This window comes from Diaporthe amygdali (genome assembly GCF_026229845.1).
Source record: "Diaporthe amygdali strain CAA958 chromosome Unknown NODE_63_length_156346_cov_64_415879, whole genome shotgun sequence".
Classification (NCBI taxonomy): Eukaryota; Fungi; Ascomycota; class Sordariomycetes; order Diaporthales; family Diaporthaceae; genus Diaporthe; species Diaporthe amygdali.
This window is the reverse complement of record NW_026517083.1, coordinates 16,449-40,052: the sequence shown is the minus strand read 5'-3', so window position 1 is coordinate 40,052 and position 23,604 is coordinate 16,449. Positions and strand designations below refer to the sequence as shown.

The 23,604-nt window shown below is 51.5% G+C and overlaps 7 protein-coding genes across 7 annotated transcripts; 3 read left to right on the top strand and 4 right to left on the bottom strand.

Annotated features, from left to right (window-relative positions):
- Window positions 1-459: 459 nt before the first annotated feature.
- J7T55_004227 (uncharacterized protein) lies at window positions 460-1,935 on the top strand (the record flags this gene model as incomplete). The annotated part of the gene is made up of 1 exon (XM_053136044.1): window positions 460-1,935. One exon carries the CDS (start codon window positions 460-462, stop codon window positions 1,933-1,935), a length of 1,476 nt encoding a protein of 491 aa, XP_052986326.1.
- Window positions 1,936-3,042: 1,107 nt separating this feature from the next.
- Window positions 3,043-8,069, bottom strand: J7T55_004226 (uncharacterized protein; the record flags this gene model as incomplete). Its single annotated transcript, XM_053136043.1, has 12 exons — window positions 3,043-3,263; window positions 3,313-3,504; window positions 4,202-4,742; window positions 4,858-5,754; window positions 5,974-6,019; window positions 6,333-6,593; window positions 6,696-6,787; window positions 6,846-7,247; window positions 7,318-7,532; window positions 7,644-7,803; window positions 7,863-7,894; window positions 7,967-8,069. The coding sequence occupies 12 exons, from the start codon at window positions 8,067-8,069 to the stop codon at window positions 3,043-3,045; spliced, it is 3,162 nt and encodes a 1,053-aa protein (XP_052986325.1).
- An 861-nt stretch (window positions 8,070-8,930) lies between these two features.
- On the bottom strand, window positions 8,931-11,334 carry J7T55_004225 (urea active transporter; the record flags this gene model as incomplete). Its single annotated transcript, XM_053136042.1, has 4 exons — window positions 8,931-10,784; window positions 10,853-10,995; window positions 11,058-11,175; window positions 11,221-11,334. The coding sequence occupies 4 exons, from the start codon at window positions 11,332-11,334 to the stop codon at window positions 8,931-8,933; spliced, it is 2,229 nt and encodes a 742-aa protein (XP_052986324.1).
- An 826-nt stretch (window positions 11,335-12,160) lies between these two features.
- J7T55_004224 (glycoside hydrolase family 5 protein) lies at window positions 12,161-14,530 on the top strand (the record flags this gene model as incomplete). The annotated part of the gene is made up of 1 exon (XM_053136041.1): window positions 12,161-14,530. One exon carries the CDS (start codon window positions 12,161-12,163, stop codon window positions 14,528-14,530), a length of 2,370 nt encoding a protein of 789 aa, XP_052986323.1.
- A 282-nt stretch (window positions 14,531-14,812) lies between these two features.
- On the bottom strand, window positions 14,813-16,822 carry J7T55_004223 (m6 family metalloprotease domain-containing protein; the record flags this gene model as incomplete). The annotated part of the gene is made up of 1 exon (XM_053136039.1): window positions 14,813-16,822. The coding sequence occupies one exon, from the start codon at window positions 16,820-16,822 to the stop codon at window positions 14,813-14,815; it is 2,010 nt and encodes a 669-aa protein (XP_052986322.1).
- Window positions 16,823-17,512: 690 nt separating this feature from the next.
- Window positions 17,513-20,295, bottom strand: J7T55_004222 (uncharacterized protein; the record flags this gene model as incomplete). Its single annotated transcript, XM_053136038.1, has 4 exons — window positions 17,513-17,524; window positions 17,604-18,559; window positions 18,615-19,931; window positions 19,989-20,295. 4 exons carry the CDS (start codon window positions 20,293-20,295, stop codon window positions 17,513-17,515), a joined length of 2,592 nt encoding a protein of 863 aa, XP_052986321.1.
- A 1,354-nt stretch (window positions 20,296-21,649) lies between these two features.
- On the top strand, window positions 21,650-23,515 carry J7T55_004221 (glycoside hydrolase subgroup catalytic core; the record flags this gene model as incomplete). The annotated part of the gene is made up of 3 exons (XM_053136037.1): window positions 21,650-21,727; window positions 21,787-21,850; window positions 22,017-23,515. The coding sequence occupies 3 exons, from the start codon at window positions 21,650-21,652 to the stop codon at window positions 23,513-23,515; spliced, it is 1,641 nt and encodes a 546-aa protein (XP_052986320.1).
- Between the last annotated feature and the right edge of the window lie 89 nt (window positions 23,516-23,604).

The following is a 23,604-nucleotide window of genomic DNA, read 5'->3' as shown; positions in this document are numbered from 1 at the left end:
AGTTGTACATGTGAGACTCCTAAAACAAGGATCAGGCTGGGCAGCGTCCTGGCCAAATACCCCGGCCGGCTTAGAAACCTTGGCTGGCTCAACCAAAAGCAGCATTGTAATGGCAATCTTACATGTGCGAGGGCATCATTCGACGGAAACGACCGTTATGCCATTCATGCAGGGCATCGGCTTTCGGCCAGCTCGACGGGGATTCCTTCGTGGTAAATGGTGTCTGAGAAAAAAACAGCAGACACCAGATCCATAAGTATCAGGACCATTGTCTCCAAGCCCTGGAGCACGTTCAACAAGCAGGATTGGATATTAAAACACTTAACCCTGGCGCATGACACCAAGAATGGCACGGAATCGCTGAAGTCTCTGCTTGTGCCCCGGACTCTTTACTTCACGGAACCCTTCTTGGCTGTCCAGAGTTCAAAAGCTTATCATACTCACTCAACCTCCAGCCAAATGGCCAAGACTGATCAGACCGCTTTCCGAATTGACAACTTCCATACAAGTATTGACTCGAAGACCACACTAGATGTACCGACTCTCGGTCATCATGCCCTGACGATCCGGATCAGTCACCGACGTCCTTTTCGTTTGCTACGGTCACGCCCAGTTCAGCGACTCGTGTACCTCGCTCTAGCTCTGGCTGGTCTCCAGCTGTACCTTCTACATTCCGAATACTATGGTGCGCTGATTGCAAAGTATTCTCCTACGCTGTTCACGAGATTGTCTCTTCAAAACGAAGACTTGCTCGCATCCACGCATTGGCAGGTGGACAAAGATGATACAAACGGGAGTCGACAACAGCTGCTGGATAATCGCCAACAATGGAAGCGACTAGGCTCCGGGTGCGAGGGAGACACCTTTTCCTTTAACGACTCGGTCATAAAATTTTTTAAGCCTAGGCGTAGTCCACTGAGGAACTGCATGCCAAATACTGCTTCCAAAATGCGTTGGCCACCAGAAATTCCAGCATCTCTAATCCTCGGGGGACTGTCGGATCGTTTACCAGACCGCATCGACTTTCTTCCAGTCTTCGATTACTTCCTCCTGCCAACTAGTGGGAGCGGCAGCGATACCGGCCAGTGGCATCTCGTCACCCCTTTTTTGAAGAGTGGCACACTAGAGCACCTGGCACGGAGACTGCAGAGCCAGAAGATCTCACAGACTGCCGAAGACATCGACGTGCGCTACCGATCCTCATTCAACCGCCTTTTGAAGGCGCTTAGCACTATGCACTCACAACACGAGCTGTGTCACGACGATATCAAAATGGACAATATTTTTGTCACTGATGTCAATCAGTCTTCTAACCAGAGCACTACACCAAGTGAGAAGAATGCGCACTGGCTCCTCGCCGATCTCGGAAATGCTCGTCAACCTGCCCATAGCTACCACTCTTCACTCCTGTGGGCGCATGACAATAGCCAAAATACGGACTGTCGCATAAATGATGTCGTTCGGCTTGTGAAGTCGTATGTGTTGTTCCTTCAGTCTGCAGTTATGGCTGGGGAGCCGAGAGATACTTTCAATGGGGTGTTCCTCACCGCTTCGGCACCTTGGAGTCGACTATACTGGTACACCATCAACTCCGCTTATGGTCGTTTGAATGGAACGACAGCAGCTCGACAGATACTGGCAATGTCGTCAGGGGTCTTTACACCTGGTGAGACGGCCACAAGATCGGAGCTTCCATGGTCTTCCGCGCCAGCTATGGAAATACACGCAGACGGAGGTGATGACTGGGAAGGTTCTAGTAGGCCAAGACTTCAGCGCTCCTCGTGGGGGCAGTGGATTTGGTCAGGACTTGGGGGCTCAGTAGACAAGGCAGGCTTGGTGAGACAGCAACTGCGAATGGGAATGAAAGCCAGTGAGAGATGGGCGAAGATTTACGGGACATTCGGAGTTTTACCAATTCCTAGCGAACAGTGCTAGGGGCAAGCATGCTGTCTGCGATTTCGTCATTTTATTGCTGATCAGCTTGCACATTGGACATGATACCCAATTCCTATTTAGTCATAGACATTACCTTAGATTCAGAAATCTAAACACCTTGCCCAGCAATTATTAGGAGTTCCTGTACTGACACATGAAGCACCATGTCTGCTTAAGTCTTATCTGCCCGAGATGTGGTGTTGTTTCGTGGATCCAATCCCCCAAAGGCGATGACCACCGGCCGAGGACTCAATTCCAAGACATACAAAAAGGGGGGGAAATAGTATAATAGGAACAATCATAGCCGCGATTTTTCAACGTTCAGAGATGGTTTGTCAAGGGCACCGAAATGGTATGTGATGGACCTTGCGGTCCATACAAAACAAATGCTACAACCAAACGTAAAACATTGTGAAAATGTGCTCGGGTTCTAGTATTTGTACAACGATATTAAGGTTTGAACGACTCACGCCAGGATGCCAGTTGGTACTCTTAAAGTTGCAGTCATAATTTACGGAAACCCTGGTTATATTAACGCGGCGTTCAATGACGAAGACGTCAATGCTCTTCTTATATTTATTGCCATGTCTTTCGGTCTATCGACATCACAGCGAATCTCCACGCTCTGTTCAACTGAATAAAGTCGATCTGTAAAGACCACATTTCCCCAATAGAATATTAAAGTCATGTCCTGTGCCTTGAGACTAGTTACATCCTCATAGTTCATTCATCTTCATAATATCTATTCGAATTACTCTTCCGTCTTGAGGGGGGAGGGATGGCTCCGTAGGGGTTAAATACTGGTATACCGTGAAATCTGCGTCTATGACATGGGATATCCGGGACTGTCTTAGTTGGGATTATTTGAGAAGTGTACATGATGGCCCACAGCATGACTTCGCGTGAATGAGCCTTCACGGTGGCCAATATTCTGCGTCTCCAGCCAGTCAGGTGTTGACGCACTTTTATTTGATGGGCGGATATTTTTAACGAAATAGCCAGATTCAGACGACTGAGCTGAAGTAGGCATGTTCTCGCCATCGGGCCAGTCGTCATAATGTCGACTTGTATTAACCCCTAGAAGCGACCCGGGGGCTTCTGTCAAGTCTAGGCTATGTCGGTGGTGATGATGTGAACAAGATTCTCCCTCATCGTGGTGATGAATATGCTTGCGATCAGAGTGGCGCCGAACGTCGCGAGAATACTGATCCTGTTTGTGGTGGTCCGAATGACCGTGACTGTCGTGCTCGTTTCCCTCAAACATGCCCCGAGAGTGTTGTTTCTGTGGACGCTGCCGGTTGTGACCATTATGATTTTCGTGGTGATCCCTATGTTCCCGCATCATCATATTCAAAGAACCGACAGCTAGAGCTGTACTCAGCCCGGCCTTGACAAGGTGACTGCCGCGGTTCTGGTGGCTTTGCGCTATCTTGACGACTTCGTTGCCTGCCAAGGCGGCTGCAGTGAGGCCAATAACAAATTCAACATCTTCGCCGAGGCTGAAATCTGCGATGTGAGGCAAGGAGTGCTGTACGGGTCGTGATGACTTCATGAAGTTTCGGAGCTTGGCTAAGACGTGTTCCAGATTTTGGCCTGGGGTTTCCCTTCCTTAAAAGTGGCTTGCTTTGTCTCCGTGTTTAGCCTCACAGGTACGCTGGAGATTTTCTTCAACAAACAGCTGTTTATATACTGCGCAAAAGCATTTACATTAAACCTTGTCCAACTGTGAACACCGGCTTTGATCGGGATTCGGAAATCTTTCCTCGCGTCGCGTCCAGTTTGTCAGCACCGAAAGGCTCACCTTTGACTCAAGGATAACCATGCTGTAGAGTATTTCAAAGCGTCATTATTGCAGGCAGGTAGCGTTCAAGATTTTTAAGCAGGACGGGCTGGGATCTGGGGTTGGAATAATGCAACCACGGAACATTTCGCCGCATGATCGACTCCGTTCCACTGATCAAGCGGCAAGTCCGGCGTTTACTCGTCTTAGAAGATCGGAAACGCTTAATATGCCCGTGTGTTGACAGTCATCCCCAACCGTGCTTCAGATCGGGGCACTCCGCTTTCGGCTTCACCGATGGGCGATTGTAAACCGGCCGAGCTCTTATACCTGCAGAGAGGGCTGCACAAGATCCGGGATGTGAATCACAAGGCATTGTCTGTAGAAAGTAGCTACTACGCCATTGCTTCTAGTGTCCTTGGCTTCATTCATAGCGCCTAATGTAATCGTCCTCCAGGAGCTACCTCGCCTACCCCAAACGTTGACGGCTCAGTTCCATCGCCACGTCAGCAGTCGCGCCATCAAAGAAATCGTTCATAACGACCACAAGGTCATTATCTCCACAAGCTCGCAGTGCGTTTTCTCTCACCCATGGAAGTGTCTTGCTGTCGCAGATGGGCTTCGTGGCCAATAAACAGCTTGTAGAGGCGCTTGCTTCGAGAACACTGTAAACCACTGCCTTCGGGATATTCGAGGCTGTGGCCTGGCACTGGATGTTGATGAAGCCCCGCCCACCGCAGCATTCCGGATGCAGCGTGGCGCCGAAACCCTCGACAATACTATCGCCATTGAGCGTGGCATTACCTGCATCCGTGTAAGTGGACATGGAGTCAACATCGCGGAGCATGATCAGACGGCGCCGATCGCGACGTAGATCACCGATTGTTCTATTCCGAAGATCATCTAGGTTCCCAGCGATCACATGTTGCTGGTGTCCCTCGAATTGGCGCAGAGCAGCCTGTAGGCATTCGTTCTGCTGCTCATCATTTGGACGCTCACAGTCACCAGGGACGCCATCCCATCGAAGCTATTTACGTTGAGCGGTCAGTACAGTCCTCTACTGATCAGGGGTCAGGTGGCGTGCCACGGAGCTGGCTTTCTTGTATCGACGTCAGGATGATCAAACGAATCGGGATTCTTACCTGAACAACGATGATCTCGGTCGGGTTGTCTACGAGAAATCGTACGACCTCTGTCAGAAACTCATCGTAGGCCATCCCGGGAATTGCACTGTGTTGAAAATACAGCCTGTCTGGTAGGTGCTGCCTGACCTGGTGATGGCAATGAGCAGGCCGAAACTCAAAGTACCTGGCTCCTAACGCGAGGATAACGGGAAGAGGATCCTTTTGGGTGATTGCAAGACTCGACACGATACTCGGCGCTATGAGAGACACGGCTGGCCCCGAGATCTTGTCGGCAAGATCTGCCATGACCTGTGTATATTTCTCTTCGTTGGCGACGAGCGTTCGGACCACTGCACCACCAGCGTGCTTGAGAATTGTAGCACAGTTTTGCATGCTATTCATTCCCACATCATGGGCTGCAGGAAGGACGAGCTTCCGGAATGGTTGGTCTCTTTGAGGAGATCCGATCGGCGCCAGCCGGCCTAGCCAGTCAGAGTAATTAGGCGTGACGGTGATGTAGCACTGGTGGCGGTTGGGGAGAATGTCATGACCTTGGCCTGCTTCGTAGAATCCAAAGGATACGATGACGCTGGGGTCCGGGTGCACGACTGAATGCGTATTTGCGATCGTTGTCATGGTACCCTCGCCAATGCCGCCTGTGATCGCGTTCACCTCGACCCATTGCTCCGTGATAAGTCTACCCTCATGTAGAACCTTAAAAACAAAACGACCAGTCTTGTTGAAGAAGCTGTCGATCTTGCTGGATTCGATCTCGAGATCGCCGTTCCAGAACTGATGCAGCTCGTGCTTGACGATAGTCTGACCTGGGACTGAAAGCTCGACGGAGCAGCCCGGCACCGCGATATAGGTGTACGTCTGGACACCTTTGCTCGGCATGTTGATCCTCTTCAGCCGCTAAATCGTAGTGTATGAGAGCCAGATGTCGTGAGTGATCTTTGCTGCAGTCTTTGATGATGGAGGGGAAGAGTGCTCAGGGCTCGGCCGCTGTCAGCCACAAAATTACGCCGATTAAGGGACGGGACGACTTTGTCTTGGCCTCTGCATGGCTAAGGGGCGAAGTCATCTTCGACCAAGGTCATCCCTGTGAAAGGGTTCGGGTTGTAAACTGCTCACGATGCCGCTTGAGAGCACATACTTGTGCATAGCATTTCTTACTCGACTAGTCGGTTGATTAGCAGTGAGTAAGGCAAATAAGAGTTCGGCATGAATAAAACAAATTGAATGCACAAGTAAGTGCTTAAATATAAAGATCACCGAACTGGTAAGGATGACCCTGCTCCAGGCTCGGCTCGTTGAATGCATGGTGACATGAGTTCACACTGATTGGGACCCGGCTAGGGACGGACAGTTCATACCCTACGTCAAAAGACATGCAGGGGAAAAAGTTGATGTGGACAAATCAGAAAACAAATAAATTATTGAATACAGGTACTCTTGCGTCCACTTGGTATTCCAGTCACCTGTCGTCCTACAGCAGCACAAGCGCAGCCAGTGCTACTATCCATCCAAGCTCTACCGCATTCTGTGTACTAGTAGCAAGCACAACTTGGGGCAAGGCCGACTGAGGTCTCGTGCTCTGTACTGAGCCCGAGCCTATGGAAGTCTTTGTGGCATTGGTCAGAGTCATGTTGGATCCATTCCGAGTGCCGATAACACATCGGCTCGCAAGCTCCTGGTCAGTGAAGTTCCCAGCTGAACCCTTCGGCGTCAAAGTCAAGTTGTAATCAAGCGGCCTAATATGCGTTAGCTACCTGCTACAGAGACCAAGCGATGCATTTTGGAAGATTGTTATAAAGGCGGATAAGCAACCGTGATGGGGGAAGGCTTATACGTACGAGAAGCCCCCAGCTGACCAGGCAGTATAACCGATATAAGCTTCTGTATTCGTGTTAATGAACGCGAGTTCGTTGCAGAGGTCCGTGATGCACTAAAGTATGTTAATCTTGAGAACTTGAGCGGCGGCGGGATAGAGAAAAGTTTCATACCGAAGTTGTATTGCCTCCTCCAGTTTCACTCAGGATGGCCTTCCGGCCATTGGTCACCAAGAATTTCGCAAGAGGTGTGAACGTATCCTGCACGTGGTCTGACACACATTCAAGATGAGTTCCACTTCCATCTGAATCCAGGTACTTATGCACATCAAAAATTAGACTTGTGTTTGACCCGTCCAAGTTGTGTACCCGACTGAGATTCCCTGCAGATCCATTGCTGACGAAAGTCTGAGCTCCAGTGAAATCAGTGCCGGGGAGCAAGATCATTTGCTGTGTAGCACCTGCCATCCGGATGGCAGTGACGGCGGCTTGTACCGTGTCGGCCCACAAGCAGAGATCTGGGATATCATGAGGCTCATTCATCACACCAAATATTATCCTGGACTCATTTTTATACTGCCAAAATCAGAGGTCAGCTATGCTCACCACGGGACATGCGATTGATCCTTAGAGAGTGTGTACATACCATGTTTGCGATTTGCGACCACAGGTTAGCGAATTGTTCATTTGTTGGCCCTCCCTGCCCGATAACCTGGCCCTCGAAGCGCGCATAGTTGTGAATATCAATGATACAGTAAGACCCGGTTGCAAGACATCCTTGGACAAGCTCGTTGTACTGTCCCACGTTCTTTTGGTCCAGCTTTCCATCAGAAGTGGGCAAAGCGCTGGCCGAAAGATTGACTGCACTGCCGTTAAGATTGTTGCTATTGATCATAAACTGCCATGTTGTTGCTGCGCCAGAGAGTCAACGCCTGAGCCTAGACCGCTGGGAACTTTGCAGGTGTCACTCACGTAACCTGAACGTATTCAATCCTTCCTGCACAAAGTGTTGCATCTGGGCTGCGCCATCACTATTGCCGTTTCCGATGGCGACTACCGGACCGAAAGCACTGGTGAGATTGTGCTTCCCCTGGATATCAGAGCCGAAATCGAAACCAGCGATGTTGACACCCTAAGTGGAATACTGCTATCAGCCAACCGCAGCAATCATCAAGCTATGTCATAACCTACTGCAAATGGGGAAGCGGCGAATGAAGCGGTAGCTTGTAAGAGAAAAAGTAGCCAATACATCATGGCAGCTCGTGCAATCAAAGTGAGTGTATGCAAACAGTGACCGGCCATGAAGACAAAACCGGCGATGGCGAATGCCAAGCAGGTAGCGATGTCGATGTCGGTATATGAAGGAGTCTGCCTGCTCGAAATGACTGCATACTGCATGAATTGGCCAAATGAGCCAACGAGTGTCTCAGGGATTTAAGCATATCATTTGCAGATCCAAGCTCGGCCCGGGTAGAGCTTGACGTGCGATGTGAAAACGCTTCGGCGCCAGGATCCAGCAGAAGCCATAGGAACACACAGGCAAATAGGCTCCTTGGCCAATGCTTGCCTGAAGACAGTGCACGGATAGTTCGGCAGAAGATCATGGGAAGGTTATGGGACGAACATGAAACCTTCCAAGTCGGAGGTCGTCAGAGCTCTGAGTTCGACCCAAAGAAAAGAACACTGAGGGTTCGCGTCGATACAGCATCTATTCACTTGACCCCGCACGATTGGCAGTACTTGGAAAGTTCAAAAAGGTGCCGTCGTCATCCGAGATTTTTGGACAAAACTTAGACATCCGTGGACGAGCTCCTGGTGAGTCCAGACTTCAGGAGCTCCATGGCAGAACCCGACTACAATGTATTTAAAAGTGTTCACTGTGATAACGACGTCGCTGAATTTCAGCCGGACCTCTCAAGAAAGACTACCTCGATAAACTCATACCATCAAGACTCGTAACCTAGTACCAAGGTTCGTCCCCGTTTAGAGATTTGAGGTCAGAATAGTACCCGAATACAAATTTCGACCACCACTATATTCAAAGTCACTAGGGGGGTATATAACGTTTTGCGACTCTACAACCACTTGTTCATCCTAATTAGTCTCTGCGCTCTGGCACCTGCAGTTCCATTGGTGAATCACGTCCCTCCCCCCAAATGAAGCTTTGAGATGACACCTCGGGATTCGTGTCACGTTCTGTTTGATCTTACCATTCCCTGTGTGTGAAGCACCCACATGCTCAGATTTGAGTCGTCTTTCTCACTTTTCGGTGGGTGTAACATCGCCAGGCGATTCTTTCTCCCCAAGTTCCTTGACCTGCTTTGATTCTTCATGGTCGCTCTTCTCTCCTTGGCCTTCAATTGAATGCTGCACTTTGCTAGGATGGTAGTTGCCAGTGATGTCGCGAATGATGAACTTCGTAGTCTCGGCAAGCGTCTTGCGTCCTTCGTAGATGGGGAACAATCCAACAGCGAAGAGAGAGCAGAATATCCAGATAATTCCCACGACGACCCAGCCAGTGAAGAATTGCTTGCTAAATATGTAACCGGTGCCGTACATCGGCATTGGCCAGAGAACGAGAAAAGAAATGGTCAAAATGACAGTCATGGTCTTGCTGATCTTGCCTGCCCTCGAAAGCTTCTTTTGCTCTGCCTCGAATTCGGCTGAAGTTTCGACGTGGCCACCAGGAATGTTTTCAAGGTCAAGATGAGCCGCGGCAGCCAAGTCATGATCGTCACCTTGCCTGATGAGCATCATTGATTTCCAGTCGTAGTGCTGAAGTCCAAACGCGAACGTGAGGATAGGTATGATTATCGCGGGCGAAAGTAGTGCGACCACGTTCCCGGCCAACATGGGGTTGTTAGATCCTGTGCATGATACTCCCAAGTCGCCGCACTCCTTCCTGGCCGTAACTAGCCAGGCGACAAGGGCAAAGGCAAGGCCGAGTATGGGAGACAGAGCCGCAGCCCATTTGTTTTGGCCGGACCAAGTTAGAGTAAGGGTGGCGGGAAGAACCGCGGATGAGATGATGACGCCCATCATAAGATAGAGATATCCCATCGAGATCCCTGCGTAGTGAAGCCCTACGGAGAAGCTGGCAATAAAGATTGCATAGCCAACAACGATGCAGTGACTTATCCAGATAAGGCGCGTCCCGCTAGCATCCGGCTTGAAGTAAGTCCGGTAGAGATCATACGTGAAGATAGACGAGACAGCAATGAGTTCTGATGAGGTTGCCGAGGTTACTGCCATAAATACAATGAGTAGGGTTGCGACCGCGCCGCCTTTCCCGAGCAGGGCAACTGCTGCGTAAGGAAGTACTAGACCAGCGGATACGTCTGCCTCACTCATGCGATCAGGGTAGGTGGGAAATCGAGGATTTGACTCGAGCGCCAACGCAGACAAGCCCATTGTTGTGGCAGTCAGCCATGGAATTGCGAACCAAGAGAGGCCGCCGAGGATGTACCCAGGTAATGCGTGAACAGGTGAGGCGGCGATGGCTTTGTTGTAGTAGCCATTGTCAAGAAACACTGTACCGAAGTTTCCGACGATATTTATGACGAAGAAGATGGCACCCTCCTTAGATCGCATTGTGAGATACGACCCGTCTTTATTGCCATCGACAGGATGGTCGAAGGCAGCCTTGACCAGAAGATCGTATACGGCGCTCGGCGAGCCCAACACGTCGGAGGATGCATATGCGGTCAAAGAGAAGATAATAATGATGATCAGTAGAATGAAAGTGTGGATCCAGTCGGTCAAGATGGTCGCCTTCAGGCCGCCAACAAGCGTGTACGCCACAACACCGACTGGCAACAAGTAGATTGCTGCAACCGTATGCATTCCCGTCAATGCATTAACCGTCGCTGAACCGCCGACGATGAGCATGAGCGACACCAGAATGTTCGTCACGAGGCCGAATACCATAAAGACAATGTGCGGAATAGTGCCGTAACGAGCCTTGATGACCTCGAGGAAGGTGTGTGCGTTGGGAGCTCTGCGCTTCAACTCAATTGCGAGTGTGGCAAACAGGAGAATCTGAACAGTGGCGCCTGACGCATACCAGAAGGGGCCAGATACACCATACCGGTAACAAACACCGGTGGATTGGAGCTGCTAACAGTTAGCAACTGTCTTGCGACGCCGAATGTAATGGCAGATAGCTTGAGCTGTTTACATACCAGGGTAGCTGCCCACGTCCACGATGAGACTACGGCAGAGCCAACAAGGCCAGATTTGACGGTTCTGCCGGCAGTGTTGAACATCTCAGATGTCTGCAGCTCGCTGTTGTACCGCCTAAGAATGAATGTAACGAGTATCATGCCTATCATAGTCAGCGGTGATTCCCGTCTGAAGTGCTGAAGCTGGCTGGGTGACCAGACATACCCACGGCAAACAGGGCGCCCAAGCCAATGACAATGCCATAGCCGACGCCCTGATCCAAAGCTGCTTGCACCATCTCGTCGTCGTCGTCGTCGTCGCGTAATGGGCCTCCAGATGTATACTAGGGATTGGGTTTCTTCCACAAGATGCAGCAAGGGTCGACTACCTGGGACCTGAAGGGCAAAGGGTCCGGAAGGATGCAACCTCTGCTGCCGAAGCAGGAGGACATCCCGTTTTGATGTATGACATGCTGCTCGCCGAACCGCATATCAAACTTCATGGTTCTCGCCCGATGCGACGGCCCAAGAGCTTGCCAATGCCATCTAGCTTTGCTGACACTCACTGGTCAGATCGCACAGAGATAGGTTATCGGTCGCACTTTATTGATCGGTGATTGTATTAGCAGCAAAGTGCAGCAAACTTGGGGCCATCTGACTGGCTGACTCGGATGCGTATCTCTGCTTTATCTTTTGCTATAGAGACGCCGTGTCACTGCCGGGGATAAGTTCGATAACACAAACAGACGCCAATGCCTGTTAGTGGACGAACCGCGCATCAGTGGGGCTTTACCGCCCCTGTTAGCAGCCCCCCACGGATCATGGAGTAGCCTGCCCCGGAGATAGTAATATTTGAGACTTGGATTTGAGGCCTGATTGTGGCTGGGGTGCCATGTCCAGGACGGCGGATGGAAATTTGTTTGTCCGACTTCCAAGACCTGCTCCCACTCCGCTTGCTTGGCCCCACTGCCAACGACGTCGTTCGAGGCCAGATGTTTGTAGTGGGAAAGCATCTAATTCATCAACCACGGCAACAAAACACCTAGACGTGGCGTGGGCCTGGATCTGAAACCAAGAGTGCGAGGTTTCATCTTTCGGTTAGCTTCGTTTTCAATCATTCCTGTTCATATCACACTAGATCTGCTACTGTGTGGCAGTAGCGACCTGTCAAACTGCCTTCGAGTACACCTGTACTGGTTGTTCTTGTTCATTGTTCTCAGAGACCTGATTTCTCAATGTCCTCGTGAATCCCTTACGCTCTTGTCCTTGCAAATATTCTGTCCAAACCAGAGAGGGGATCAATTGTAATGGTATCAGCTCAATAACCATATGGACAATAAGTTCTCGGCGCAAGACCTCTCCGAGGCTGCGCTTGGTGGCCCGCTACGCATCCAAGATGGGCGCTTTGTTGATGCCTATGGCAGGACAGTATGCCTGCGAGGCTTCAACGTCGCCGGCGCAAGTAAGATGCCAACCAAACCAAACGGCTTCACGCACCTGTGGGACAGCGACAGCTTCTACCAACACCGCACTGTCGACTTTACCGGACGGCCCTTCCCGCTTGAGGAGGCACCTCTCCACTTCCGACGGCTGCAGGCCTGGGGGATGCCTTTGATCAGGCTGCTTGTAACGTGGGAGTCTCTGGCCCACGCTGGTCCTAACCCGAGCACAGACCTCGATCTGGACTATGTTGCCTACCTTCGGCAGCTCATCGAAATGATGCCCAAGTATGGCCTGAAGTGCTTCGTCTGCGCCCACCAGGATGTATGGAGCCGGTTCTGTGGAGGGAGCGGTGCTCCGGGCTGGACCCTGGAAGCTGCCGGTCTCGACATGCAGGCTTTCACCGACACAGGCGCTGCCTACATCCATGGACAGGACGAGGCAAGGCGAGCCAGAGCACCGCCTAATGAGCAGGAGCCAAGTGGCCCCTTTGTGTGGCCTTCGGGAAATCAGAAATTGGCCGCCTCTACGATGGCGACGCTCTTCTGGGCTGGTGAAGCCCTAGCCCCGGAACTCAAGTGTCTTCGCTCGCCTCTAGATGGCCAGGGTGAGGCCGAAAAGGTTTCCATCCAGCAATTCCTTCAGGATGCCCTCATCGAAGCCTTTGGCCGGCTCGCCGACGAGGTGGGGTCCCTCGAGGCATGTCTTGGGTTTGAGCCCATGAACGAGCCGGACCGCGGCTTAATAAACCTGCAGAACTTCCACGGCTGGAACTACAACACAGACCTGCACATAGGATTTTTTCCATCCTTCATCCAATCACTCGCGCTAGGCAGCGGGTATCCCCAGAAAATACCCTATTACGTCAAGTCGTGGCCGTGGCCGACTCGTCGGTCTCATCAGACATTGGTCGATCCCAAGGGCCGTTCTGCCTGGCTGAAAGCAGCCGGCCCTGGCCCTATCGTCGACCAACCTCGAGGCATGGGCGAATGCATTTGGCGCAGTCACGGCGTCTGGGGTTGGGATGAGCAGGGAAAACACCCAGTTGTATTGCAACGCGACTATTTCGACTATGACCATCGGCCTGGTCGAGAGGCGCATAAGATTGAATGGTATAAAGACTGCTATGCGCCTTTTGTACTGAAATTCACTAAGCGCGTGTCTGGCCGGTTTCAAGAGCACCTTGCCTTCGTCGAGCCTCTGCCTAACCAATTTATGCCGCCATGGCAGGCTGTGGATAGTAAAATTCACCAGGAACGACACCGGACAAAGAATGTCATCGATTCTGTTCGCCCACAGAATCTTGTGTATGCCCCTCATTTTTACGACCTGAATGTCCTCTTTAGCAAAATCCACACAGCAATGAGTGTAAACGTTCAGGGCTTAGCGAGGGGCATGTTCATTTTACGTGCCCTCTACTTTGGTGCAGCCGGTCTGCGTAAGAACTATACAGCTCAGCTTCGCAACCTTGTACACCATGCTCACGCCTACCTTGGCCAAGTGCCGATATTGATCGGCGAGGTCGGCATCCCCTTCGACATTAACGGACACACAGCCTTCAAGACAGGGAATTACGACAGTCAGCGAGAACTTATGCACGCCCTCATATCGGCTATGGAAGACAACTTTGTCGGTTTCACTCTTTGGAATTACAATCCGATCAACGATTCCGAGCACGGGGATGGTTGGAATGACGAGGATTTCTCGGTCGTCACCAGCGACAGGACTGTGGTTGACTACCGAAATCAGCAGTACGAGGATGACGATCTGTATCGCGGCGCCAGGACTCTTGACGTCGTGGTTCGCCCCTATGCAGTCAAAGTTGCTGGCATTCCGACTCGGTCGCATTGGGATCCGCGGACTCTCAAGTTCGACTTTGAATGGCAAAGCGGTCCTGATGAGCAGATGACCAAAAAGTCTCGAGTCACTGAGATTTTCCTTCCGAATTATCACTACGCCACTCACGACCTTCGGATCGAAGTCAGCGACGGAGAATGGTCCGTTGACACTGAGAATCAGACGCTATATGTGGTTCACGAGACAAATCGTGTTCAGCATCGACTTGTTCTTCAAATACATGACCTCCAACAGCATCTGATTTCCAGAGTCGAGCACCAACGCAAAGCATTCCCGCGCAGCTTCCCGCTTAGCATAGCCCCGTCCTTCGCTGAAGTCTGGATCGAATTTGTATCCTTTAATCACGTCTTCTGGGCTGTTTCTTTAATCGTAGCTCTGGCCGCCATCTTTGTCCTTCTGTGAGGACTTCATTAAAGCTTTCAGCTGATGAATTACCATGGCGACATACCGAGAGTTAGCTTTACCAAAGAGCGATTTACATATATATTTACTGACTTATCAAGATTTCCAGGCGAGATTGGAGCTCATTACTAGGTAGTCTATGAGTCAGTTTGGCCAGAATTTGAGCAAGCAAGTAGCTCATGTAACTTATGTTTGGCTGCGTGGGAAGTGAAGGATGGAATCTCGTTGTCCGAAGATAGAACAGTCTGTCCCAATGGCGAATATCCTGGAACAAGCAGATGTCTATCGAGTAACAGTACATTCCGCCGAGCTTGACACACTCCCATCAGATTCAGAGGTGGCAGTCAATCTCACCACGGCTTCCCCGTCCGCGGCGTCGGCTGCGGAAACAGCAACTACCACCTGTGTCTTCCCCCCAAAGTCCGCTACAGCAAGTTCATTTGGCAACACCACTGTCCAACCTTCCCCTCCTGTAGCCTCCGCCTTGAGGCGATACACATCGCTTTTAGTGTATTGCCCTAAAGTCGCATTTGCGCCTACTGTCTGCTTGCCCGTATTGGCGAGGTCAAATAAGCACGCCACTCCTTGAGCATTCGAGGGACTAGAACCCACGACAGACCCGGAGCTCAGCTCAACACCGCCTGTGCTTGTGCTGTTGCCGCTCGACAGGCTGCGGGCTCCCACTGTGTAGTGCAAAACGCCCAGCTCATCGCGGCGACGGTTGAGGACATACAAGTGCAGGCTGTTTGCCTCGTCTATATACTCATACTGGCTGCCCGACCTGGTGCCGGCATGAAACAAAGCATCAGCCAGCTGTCGGTAATCACCGACTGTCAGCTTCTGCTCTTTTCCGTCAGGCCGGATGTAGTCCACAACATCAATATCTTGAGGGTTTGCATCAATAACCCACTGGAATGGCTGGGTGCTGTCCGAGTCTTTGCTCTTGCTGATCAAGACTCCACTATCTGGAGTAAAGCTGTCGGCCCCCATGCGATCGATGACCTCGATTTCGTAATTGTTGTAGCCTCCGCCGTCACACAGAGGGGCGGTGGAGGTGTTGCAGTAGGGCGATAGATCGGTGCCGAACACGATGCGGACGCCAATCAGGCCGTCGGGGGCGTCAACTGCTCGAGCAGTCACCTCGGCCGTAACAATCCCGGACGATTCGAGGTCGGCTTTCTCAACAATCAGCACGTTGGATTTGTCTGTGAGACCGAGCTGAAGCTTGTCGCGGACAGTGTGGAGAGAGCCCATTGTCGCGCCTTGCAGCGAGGGGATCTGCCAGCGAGTGTGAGGACCTCCCGGCCCATTAAAACTACCACGGGACATCATACTCCACGGTCCCGTGTAAGCTCTTCTTGCAGGGACGCCGTATGGGTTGTTGTAATTGTCGCCAATGCCGAGAAGATGAGAAAGCTCGTGAGCATAGGTGGCAGCTCCAGAGCTCTCTGCCTGCGTTGAGGATCCTCCGCCCGCGTTAGGCCAGATTGTCGACGCCGCTGCCCACGAAGTCCACTCAACATATCGAGTTTTTGCGTAATTCGGTAGTGAGCTATTGCCAGGCGGGCCGAAATCATCTGTGACATCTTCGTTGGTGAGAAACTTCATGACACCGAATTCTTGCCAAGATCCCGATTCGTCCTGGCCAGCACTCAGGATGAAGACGAGTTCAAAGGTGTCAGCAGTAGCATTGCCGACATCTGCGCGCCATGCTCCAAGAGCATCAGTACGTAGGTCGGCGGTGCATGGTTCTTCTGGACACGCTCCAGGGTTGAATCCTTCCTCGTCAACGCCGTACTGGAACGACTTGGATGGGAGTCTGTAGGCTCCGAAAGCAGTCAAGTCGACGCCATAACGGCCCGCAGAATCCTCCATCCAGTACTCATGCAAGGTGTGGTTGCGGTTGAGGGCCTGCGGCTTGTTGAGAAGGTCCCTATAGAAGGCGGGAACATCTGCACGGTCAAGCTCAGAGGCATCTGGCTGGGGATTATTGAACGGGGTTGATCCGACAGGCTTCGTAATAGTGAAGTTCTCGTCTGGATAATCCACAGCAACAAGTGCGATCTTGAAGTTTCTGATAGACCCGGTCTGTGCTGGGTTTGACCAGTCAGTGCCAGGAGGAGCCTTGAAATCTTCCCATGTCATGTTATCCGGGTTTACCCAGTTCTGAGTGTCAAGCACCGCAAAGGGGTCCTCGATGGCCCTGCGGTCAAGCGAGAGCAGTGCTGGGGCACCGCGGACGATGCCGGCCAGCAAGGACGCTGATAGGTATCCGGCGCCTTTGAACAACATCTTCAGACAGGACAGAGCTTGGATCGGGCACACCCGTTGCGTAGTCGGCGCCTCATGTCACTGCAGCTTGTTGCCCTTTTATGGGCATCACTGTTTGCCGCATCATCTCCGCACGTTCTGAGACCCCATGTTAGGGTGACATGGTCGAAGATCTGCGGGCCAAAGGTTGCATGAGCTGCTGCTCATTTCACTTATCTACCTGCTGCATTTGGTAGCTGGTTACTGCATAATGGAGATGCCAAGGAGGATAAAGAGGTGCCAAGGAGCTTGCCTGAAGTAATAAGCCTCACAGTGGGGCCGAGTAGGACAAGCACGCCTGCAGGCTGAACAAACAGTACAAATTGCGTTCTCGTGTCATCCATTCTTACTTTCGCTTGCTGAACCTCGCGTCATCCTTCTATTTTGCTGACATGCAAAACCTTATAGGAAGTGATCTCGGCAGGGACTGTACTCGGGCCCTTCTTCTCTATTTATCTGTGATGAAGAACATTTCAATACATGATAACTCGATTGGACCTGTTGCCCTTCTTTACAGAGACTTGAGTAGGCAGTGTGAGACTAGGCTGTAGTTCCTCGCAGGTAATATGAACATGCGAGCCGCCCGCCGAGGCAGAGAAGGAAGGCTGCAATTCAAATAGCGGAACAGGAGAGCTGATGACCGCATTTTCAAATGAAGAGAAGGAACATTTGCTAGAGGACGCCCTATTGAGTCTGGGAAGTAATATTCTGGCTATTCCAGCTTTCACGGTGATGGGCCATCAAAAGACACCCTCCGACTTACCACACGACTCCTGACGCTAGTATCTCGACTAATAGCCCTTCTGATCTCGGCATCTTCCTCCTCTTCCTCATCCAATTGCTCCTTGGGCAGCCTGACAGCACGATCCAGAGCCACAGGCAGACCACGGTGCCTCCCACGTATCATGACCAGCACCATAACAACTTTACTACCCGTATATAAACCTCCACTGAAACTATAAGCCTGATTGGGCAGGCCGAGCGATAGGCCTATATTTGTATAACCACTCACAACCTCGAACATGATATTGAACACGCTGTAGACCTCTGGATCAGTAATGCTGTGTTTTGTCTCAATTATTGCAATTAGAAACATCGCGAGAGCCATCCACCAAACGTCGTGAGAGAGCTGGCTTCTAACGTGCTGCGAAACGAGGTCGACTTCTCCTTCGTTCTTGGCGGATACGGATGTGACCGTTGCCGACGATGAGTTGGACGGCGATGGGGAGTAAGCGGGATTGGGCGTGACGTGAAAGAAAGTGCTCTTTGATGCACCTCCATTCACTCGACCTGTCCTCCGCGGTGCGCTAACACCGACTCCTTGGAAGCCTGTCATACGCCGCTGGATCTGGCGGCCAACAAACGCAGTCCCACGCCGACCAACTTGTGAGAGTTTCTTGATGGATCGTGTGGACAAATTCGATGTCTGAGAAAATGCTGAGGTGGGCGAAAATGGCATGTTGTTGCGCTGTGATGGCACAGCCAGCAGTGTCTGAGCAGCAAACTGAGCAGAATCTCCCTGCCCAGGGTCCGGCTTCTCTTCACTAGGTGCATCATCTCCGGCGTAAATACCGAGCGACCGCTCCTCATAGACGTTCGAGTTTCGCATTGTAATGGTTCCAGGATATGTCTCAAGGTACATGATAACCAGCCAGAGCAGTTGGATATCAAAGTATACAGCACCAGGGCTGATGATAGCGAAGCCTCCAGACCAAATCGCTGGCGGATTGTCAGCACGCGCGTGCAAAGCTTCCGGTTGAAGGGCAGCACTTACAGATTGATTGAAAAAGCATATTAAACACCCGTTCACCCGCTGGATTTGTGTCCAAAGCCGAGTTCCCGATACTCAGGACCAAAAGTGCAATCCAGTCTGCCGCCACAAGGACAACAAGCATGGCCACCAGCAACCAGGTGGGTTTTGAGGGAAACAGCATGGTGTACACACGGCGTGGATACTTGAGCGTGAAATCAAGCGTCTCCTTCATAACGGCGTAATCTCCCTCAGGCGTACCATATTTCAGCACTTGAGCGATGCACCAGAGTGTCAACCTCAGGAAAGCTGGGAATGCCGCACTTCCCGCCAACATGAGGAAGACTGTGACGACCAAGAGGAACCACGAGCTCTCAAATGCCGCAATACCAGCATCCAAAAGCGTCAAACCGCCGTTGTTAAACGCAGAGATAGCAATGAAGACACCCGTCCACCAAGGGTTTTGTGCATTCTCCGCAGCCGCTGAAGGGTTGTTGACTGCAATCCAGGCACCAAGAGCGATTGCACCGATGAGCTGCCAAAGAAAGAAATACACCGTCACTGTAGCGATGAGGAGCTTGATTGCGCGGTACTCGACACCGCCGAGATACTCGCGCTCCGCCGCTGTCAGATTGTGAAACTGGCCATTTCGCCCGACATTGACCTTGTTCTGTTTCAGAAAGGTGTCGATGCTGAAGGACTGTTGCTGATTCGAACGTGCAGAACGCTCGTTTCCGGTCTCTTGGCTGACTGCAGATTTCTGTTTAGACAACGGGGGGCTGCCACGATGATAGACACTGGAGACTCCAAGTCCCGTTGCTTGACTGGGCTCGCCTTCAGTAATAGGATCCAGGAATTTGATGCTCCGCCCACCAGGACTCATAGGCATATCTGCAGAGCTGGCCTTTGGAGGAGCTAGGAACGGGCTCTTCGCAGCCTCTAAATCAACCTGTGCCTTTTTCTCGGCCAGCTCGCTTGGCGTTGGTGACTTTGACTGAGGCGACTTGCTTGTCTCTGGAGGTTCCGTAATCTTGGTGCCCATTCCTGTCATATTGGCCTCATCTCGCTCGCGAGTGATGACATTTCGAAACCTTCGTGATTTGGACTCAGTTTTATCCCGGGAACGAAACGTAGACATGACTGGCAAGCCAAACATTGCCCCTGCCATCCCAACAACTGCTCCCGTCGCCTTCATTTTCCGGTCTCTTTCCGCTTGTACGATATCCTTGAACCGCCTTTCAAAGATATACATACGGAAGACGAGCGTGAAGACCGATATCATAATTGGATTCCCAAGCATAAGGAGGATCGCCAAGATGGCCTGCTGACCGCCAGACATTGCTGCAGTCTGTCAGAAACTTGAACCCTGGTTTCGCATTCAATCTTAATTGTACTGACCACTTATGTTGATAGTATTCAGACCTGCCGAGGTGAGGGCAGAAAACGCCATAAACATGCTATCCCAGAACCCGACGCTTAGAGCAGGATGAGATGCGCCCCAGAAAATAAGGGTTGAAATAAGTCCAACGATGAGAAAGTATGCATAATGAACGGTAATGTAGTTGACCGGGGGCAGCCATGGTTTGATGTTTGTGCCTAAGTCTGAGAGGCCACCTCGGATTCTTTCCCAGCGATTTAAGTTCACGCGGATATTAATGTCGTCGCTGTCGTCTTTGTTGTGCCACAATCGATTAAGGAGCCCCATGATGACGACTTATGTCAGCTTGATGTCGGATTATCGGGTTGATGCATCAAGAGATGCGTTCAGAGTGGATCTGGATTCAAGCGGGCTGACGAGCAGCTTCTTGTGTTCAAGTACATTTACAGGCCGGCTTCACCAACATGGCGTTGGCGGCCAGCAATACCTTCTTTTAGCAGACATGCTGTTCGGATGTCTACAGGCAGCGGATGGGAATAGATGCAGATCGATCCCAGTGAGCCAACGAGGATTGATGGCTGCATGGCGGCGGCCGCAAGAGGCTGGAAAAGATGGATCATAATCAAGCAACGGTGGGTGGATGTTGAGGCGTTGGGCTCCGCCCCCTGGAGAAAATAAAGTCGAGGACATAAGCTGATGTTTATGCTAACATTTGCGTATGGTCCAAGTGTGCCATGTTTGTTAGTGTAAGCCCAGGATGGGAGGTCAAAAGATGGGTCGGAGCGCTGAACACCTGCCCAGCCAGTGGGAAACGTGGGCACCGATGGATTTCCAAGAGACCGCTTTCTGCGGCCATGTGTGCCTGCTTGCTGTTTCACCCTTCAACCTAGAAGGGACCAGCCCCCAATTATAGCGACATATCATCTTGATAGCTTGCACCAGGCTCCAACGGGGCTCATCGGGGAGGAAGACATTGAATCCGCCAGAGTACAGGGTACGCCGACAGGGGTTCGGGGCATTCACATGATCTCTCCATACTGTAGGAGGTGCCACAAAAGACCCCTTCTTCCTCTGCATTCCGACAGGACCAACAGATGGCCATCTATCTTCCGGCCCGACAGAGTTGGAACCGAGTAATCAGCCCGAGCTCTATACTAGACCCATAGATCCGTGCTCACCGTCTGTGGAAACGACACGTTCCTGGCGTTCCTGGCATTCCTGTCAAGCTACTAGACTACTGACCATCGATTTGACGGTACGAGTCTGTCTAATTTCAATTTGAGTTCGAACCGGGGGAAATTGACATCTGGGCAAAGCGACAACCGGCAGCTTATCAGGAGCTTGCTGTGAGAAGGGTTGTTTGACACCGATGGAGACCAGCAGCGCCGCAAACTTCGGATATAAATGGGCCGAGGCCGGCTGTATTACGCAGTGCTTTGGACCATATCCCAGCTAGGATAGGAGCAAAAAAGGCGTAAGAGTCGAATGAAGTCGCCCTGCAAATATGCCTCCCCACTAACCCCAATCTCCTCCTATCTGTGGAGTCAAGCGCTGGACTGGCAGACTGGCCGGCAGGGCTTTGGGGCCATGTAACGTTCAGTATTGTGGTGAAGTACGCAGACAGACGATGCAACCATAGGCCCCAACTGCCATAAGAGTGCGCGTCAACACCTTAGACGCCATGACGCGCCACTCTGGTCTGGTTGAAGTTTTGGGCAACGCAGTTCTGGCAACAAACTGCTCTCGGCTCTACGATGTGGTACCAATCTAAATTGAGATGGCCTCCTCTATTGGAGTTGTCTCTGATCGCATCTCAAGCCGCTGCTCAGTTCAACAATCCTCCAGGGGTCGACATTTGGTGCGGCAAAGCCTATCGATCGACGTGAGTCTATGCTGCAACGCTGTTCCAAGCTACATTCATGGAGGCTTATACCTTGATAGAAACTCGTCGTATGACCCAGGCGGATGGTTCCAAGAGCCTTCGACATCCAGCCACCCGTTGCTCAGACTCACGGCAAAATCACGTATGACCATTTATCTGGATACAGATGAGACCGCAGCATTGCTCATAGGAGCCGAGGTGTCATATCAGCTGGGTGAAGCCATTAGCGAGTCTTCCATCACAACTCCGGCGCAAAAGTTACAGGTCACTGTGCTCGCTGGGGATGTGAAGCTAGGCTCGGCTTCACTGGATGTTGGATCAGTTGATAACGAAGTTCCCATTTCATTGGATGGCCTCGATCCCAGTCTTGATCCTTACACCTTGACAATCAATGCAGAACTGGCAAATTTGACGACGTATTCGACAAACACTAGCTTCTCTTACCTCCCATACCCAGATAACTACGGCAGTGTTGCTAGGCTGGACAATCTCTACGGGGGCATTCACGCGCAGAGAGGAAAGAACAGTTCCTGGGAGGTAATATTTCCATACACATATTACGTGCAATGGACCCTCTATTGGGATACTGACGTCTCTACACTTGACGAATACGCCTCCTACGGCTTCAATTTGGTTCACATCGTCCCGACGGGATCTCTTGGGGAGCAGCCGTTTCCCTGGGACCAATTCCAACCCTACCTTGACCGAGCGGCAGAGTTGGGTATATGGCTCCAATATGATGTTATATGGGAGCCAGGAAACACGACCGAGATGATTGAACAGGTCACTGCCCTGCGCACTCACCCCAGTATCTTGAGCTGGTACCAAAGCGATGAACCAGACGGAAAAGGCAACCCTACCAACTCCACAGGCCTCGCTTACAAAAAAATCAAAGAACTAGACCCCTACCACCCCATCAGCCTCGCCCTTAACTGCGAAAACTTCTATTACGGCGAATATGCTGCTGGGGCTGACATTATTGTACCGGATGTGTACCCTATATCAACCAATACCTCTTACTCAACAGTGTATGACACTGTCTGCAATTCCACTTACGGCTGCTGCGGCTGCGACAATTGTGGAATCGGCCCGACCGTCTTTGACGACATTCCACGGCGCCTCGATGAGTTCAGACGCAGGGACGAGCTCATCGGCTGGGCAAAGACGCAGTGGTTCGCGCCCCAGGCGTTTGGGAACGAGACCTTTTGGACGAGGTATCCAACTGCGCATGAGCTGGACGTCATGACGCTTCTTGCAGTAAATCATGGCGCCAAGGGGCTAACCATGTGGGATTACCCAACCACTGCCGAGCTGTTCAACGTCACTAGAGACATGGCTGCTCTCTTCACCGGCACAACGGCAGCGAGCCTGTTTCTCGGCGCGCCGAGATTCCAGGGCTTGCCAGTCTCAGGATCTGACGACCTTGACGCTGCTGCATGGGTGGACGAGAAGAACGGGCAGGCGATGGTCAGTGTGGTGAACCTGAATTACTATGACATCTCTGAACCCCTTTCCGTTGCCCTGCCGGAAGGGCTCATTGCCTCGACGCTTGAAACGAGTCTTTGGGGTGATGACCAGTGGAAAGTTGGGCCTAATGGGAGTTTGATCGCTAGTGATGGTGTGGGCGGCCTAGCTACGGCTGTTTTTGTCGTCAATATATCATAACCTCGCGGCCAGTATGAGCCACTGCAAAGGAACGTCAAGTCTAAGCTTAGTGTGAAGGTAATAATATAAATTGCTGTGCCCTATAGAAG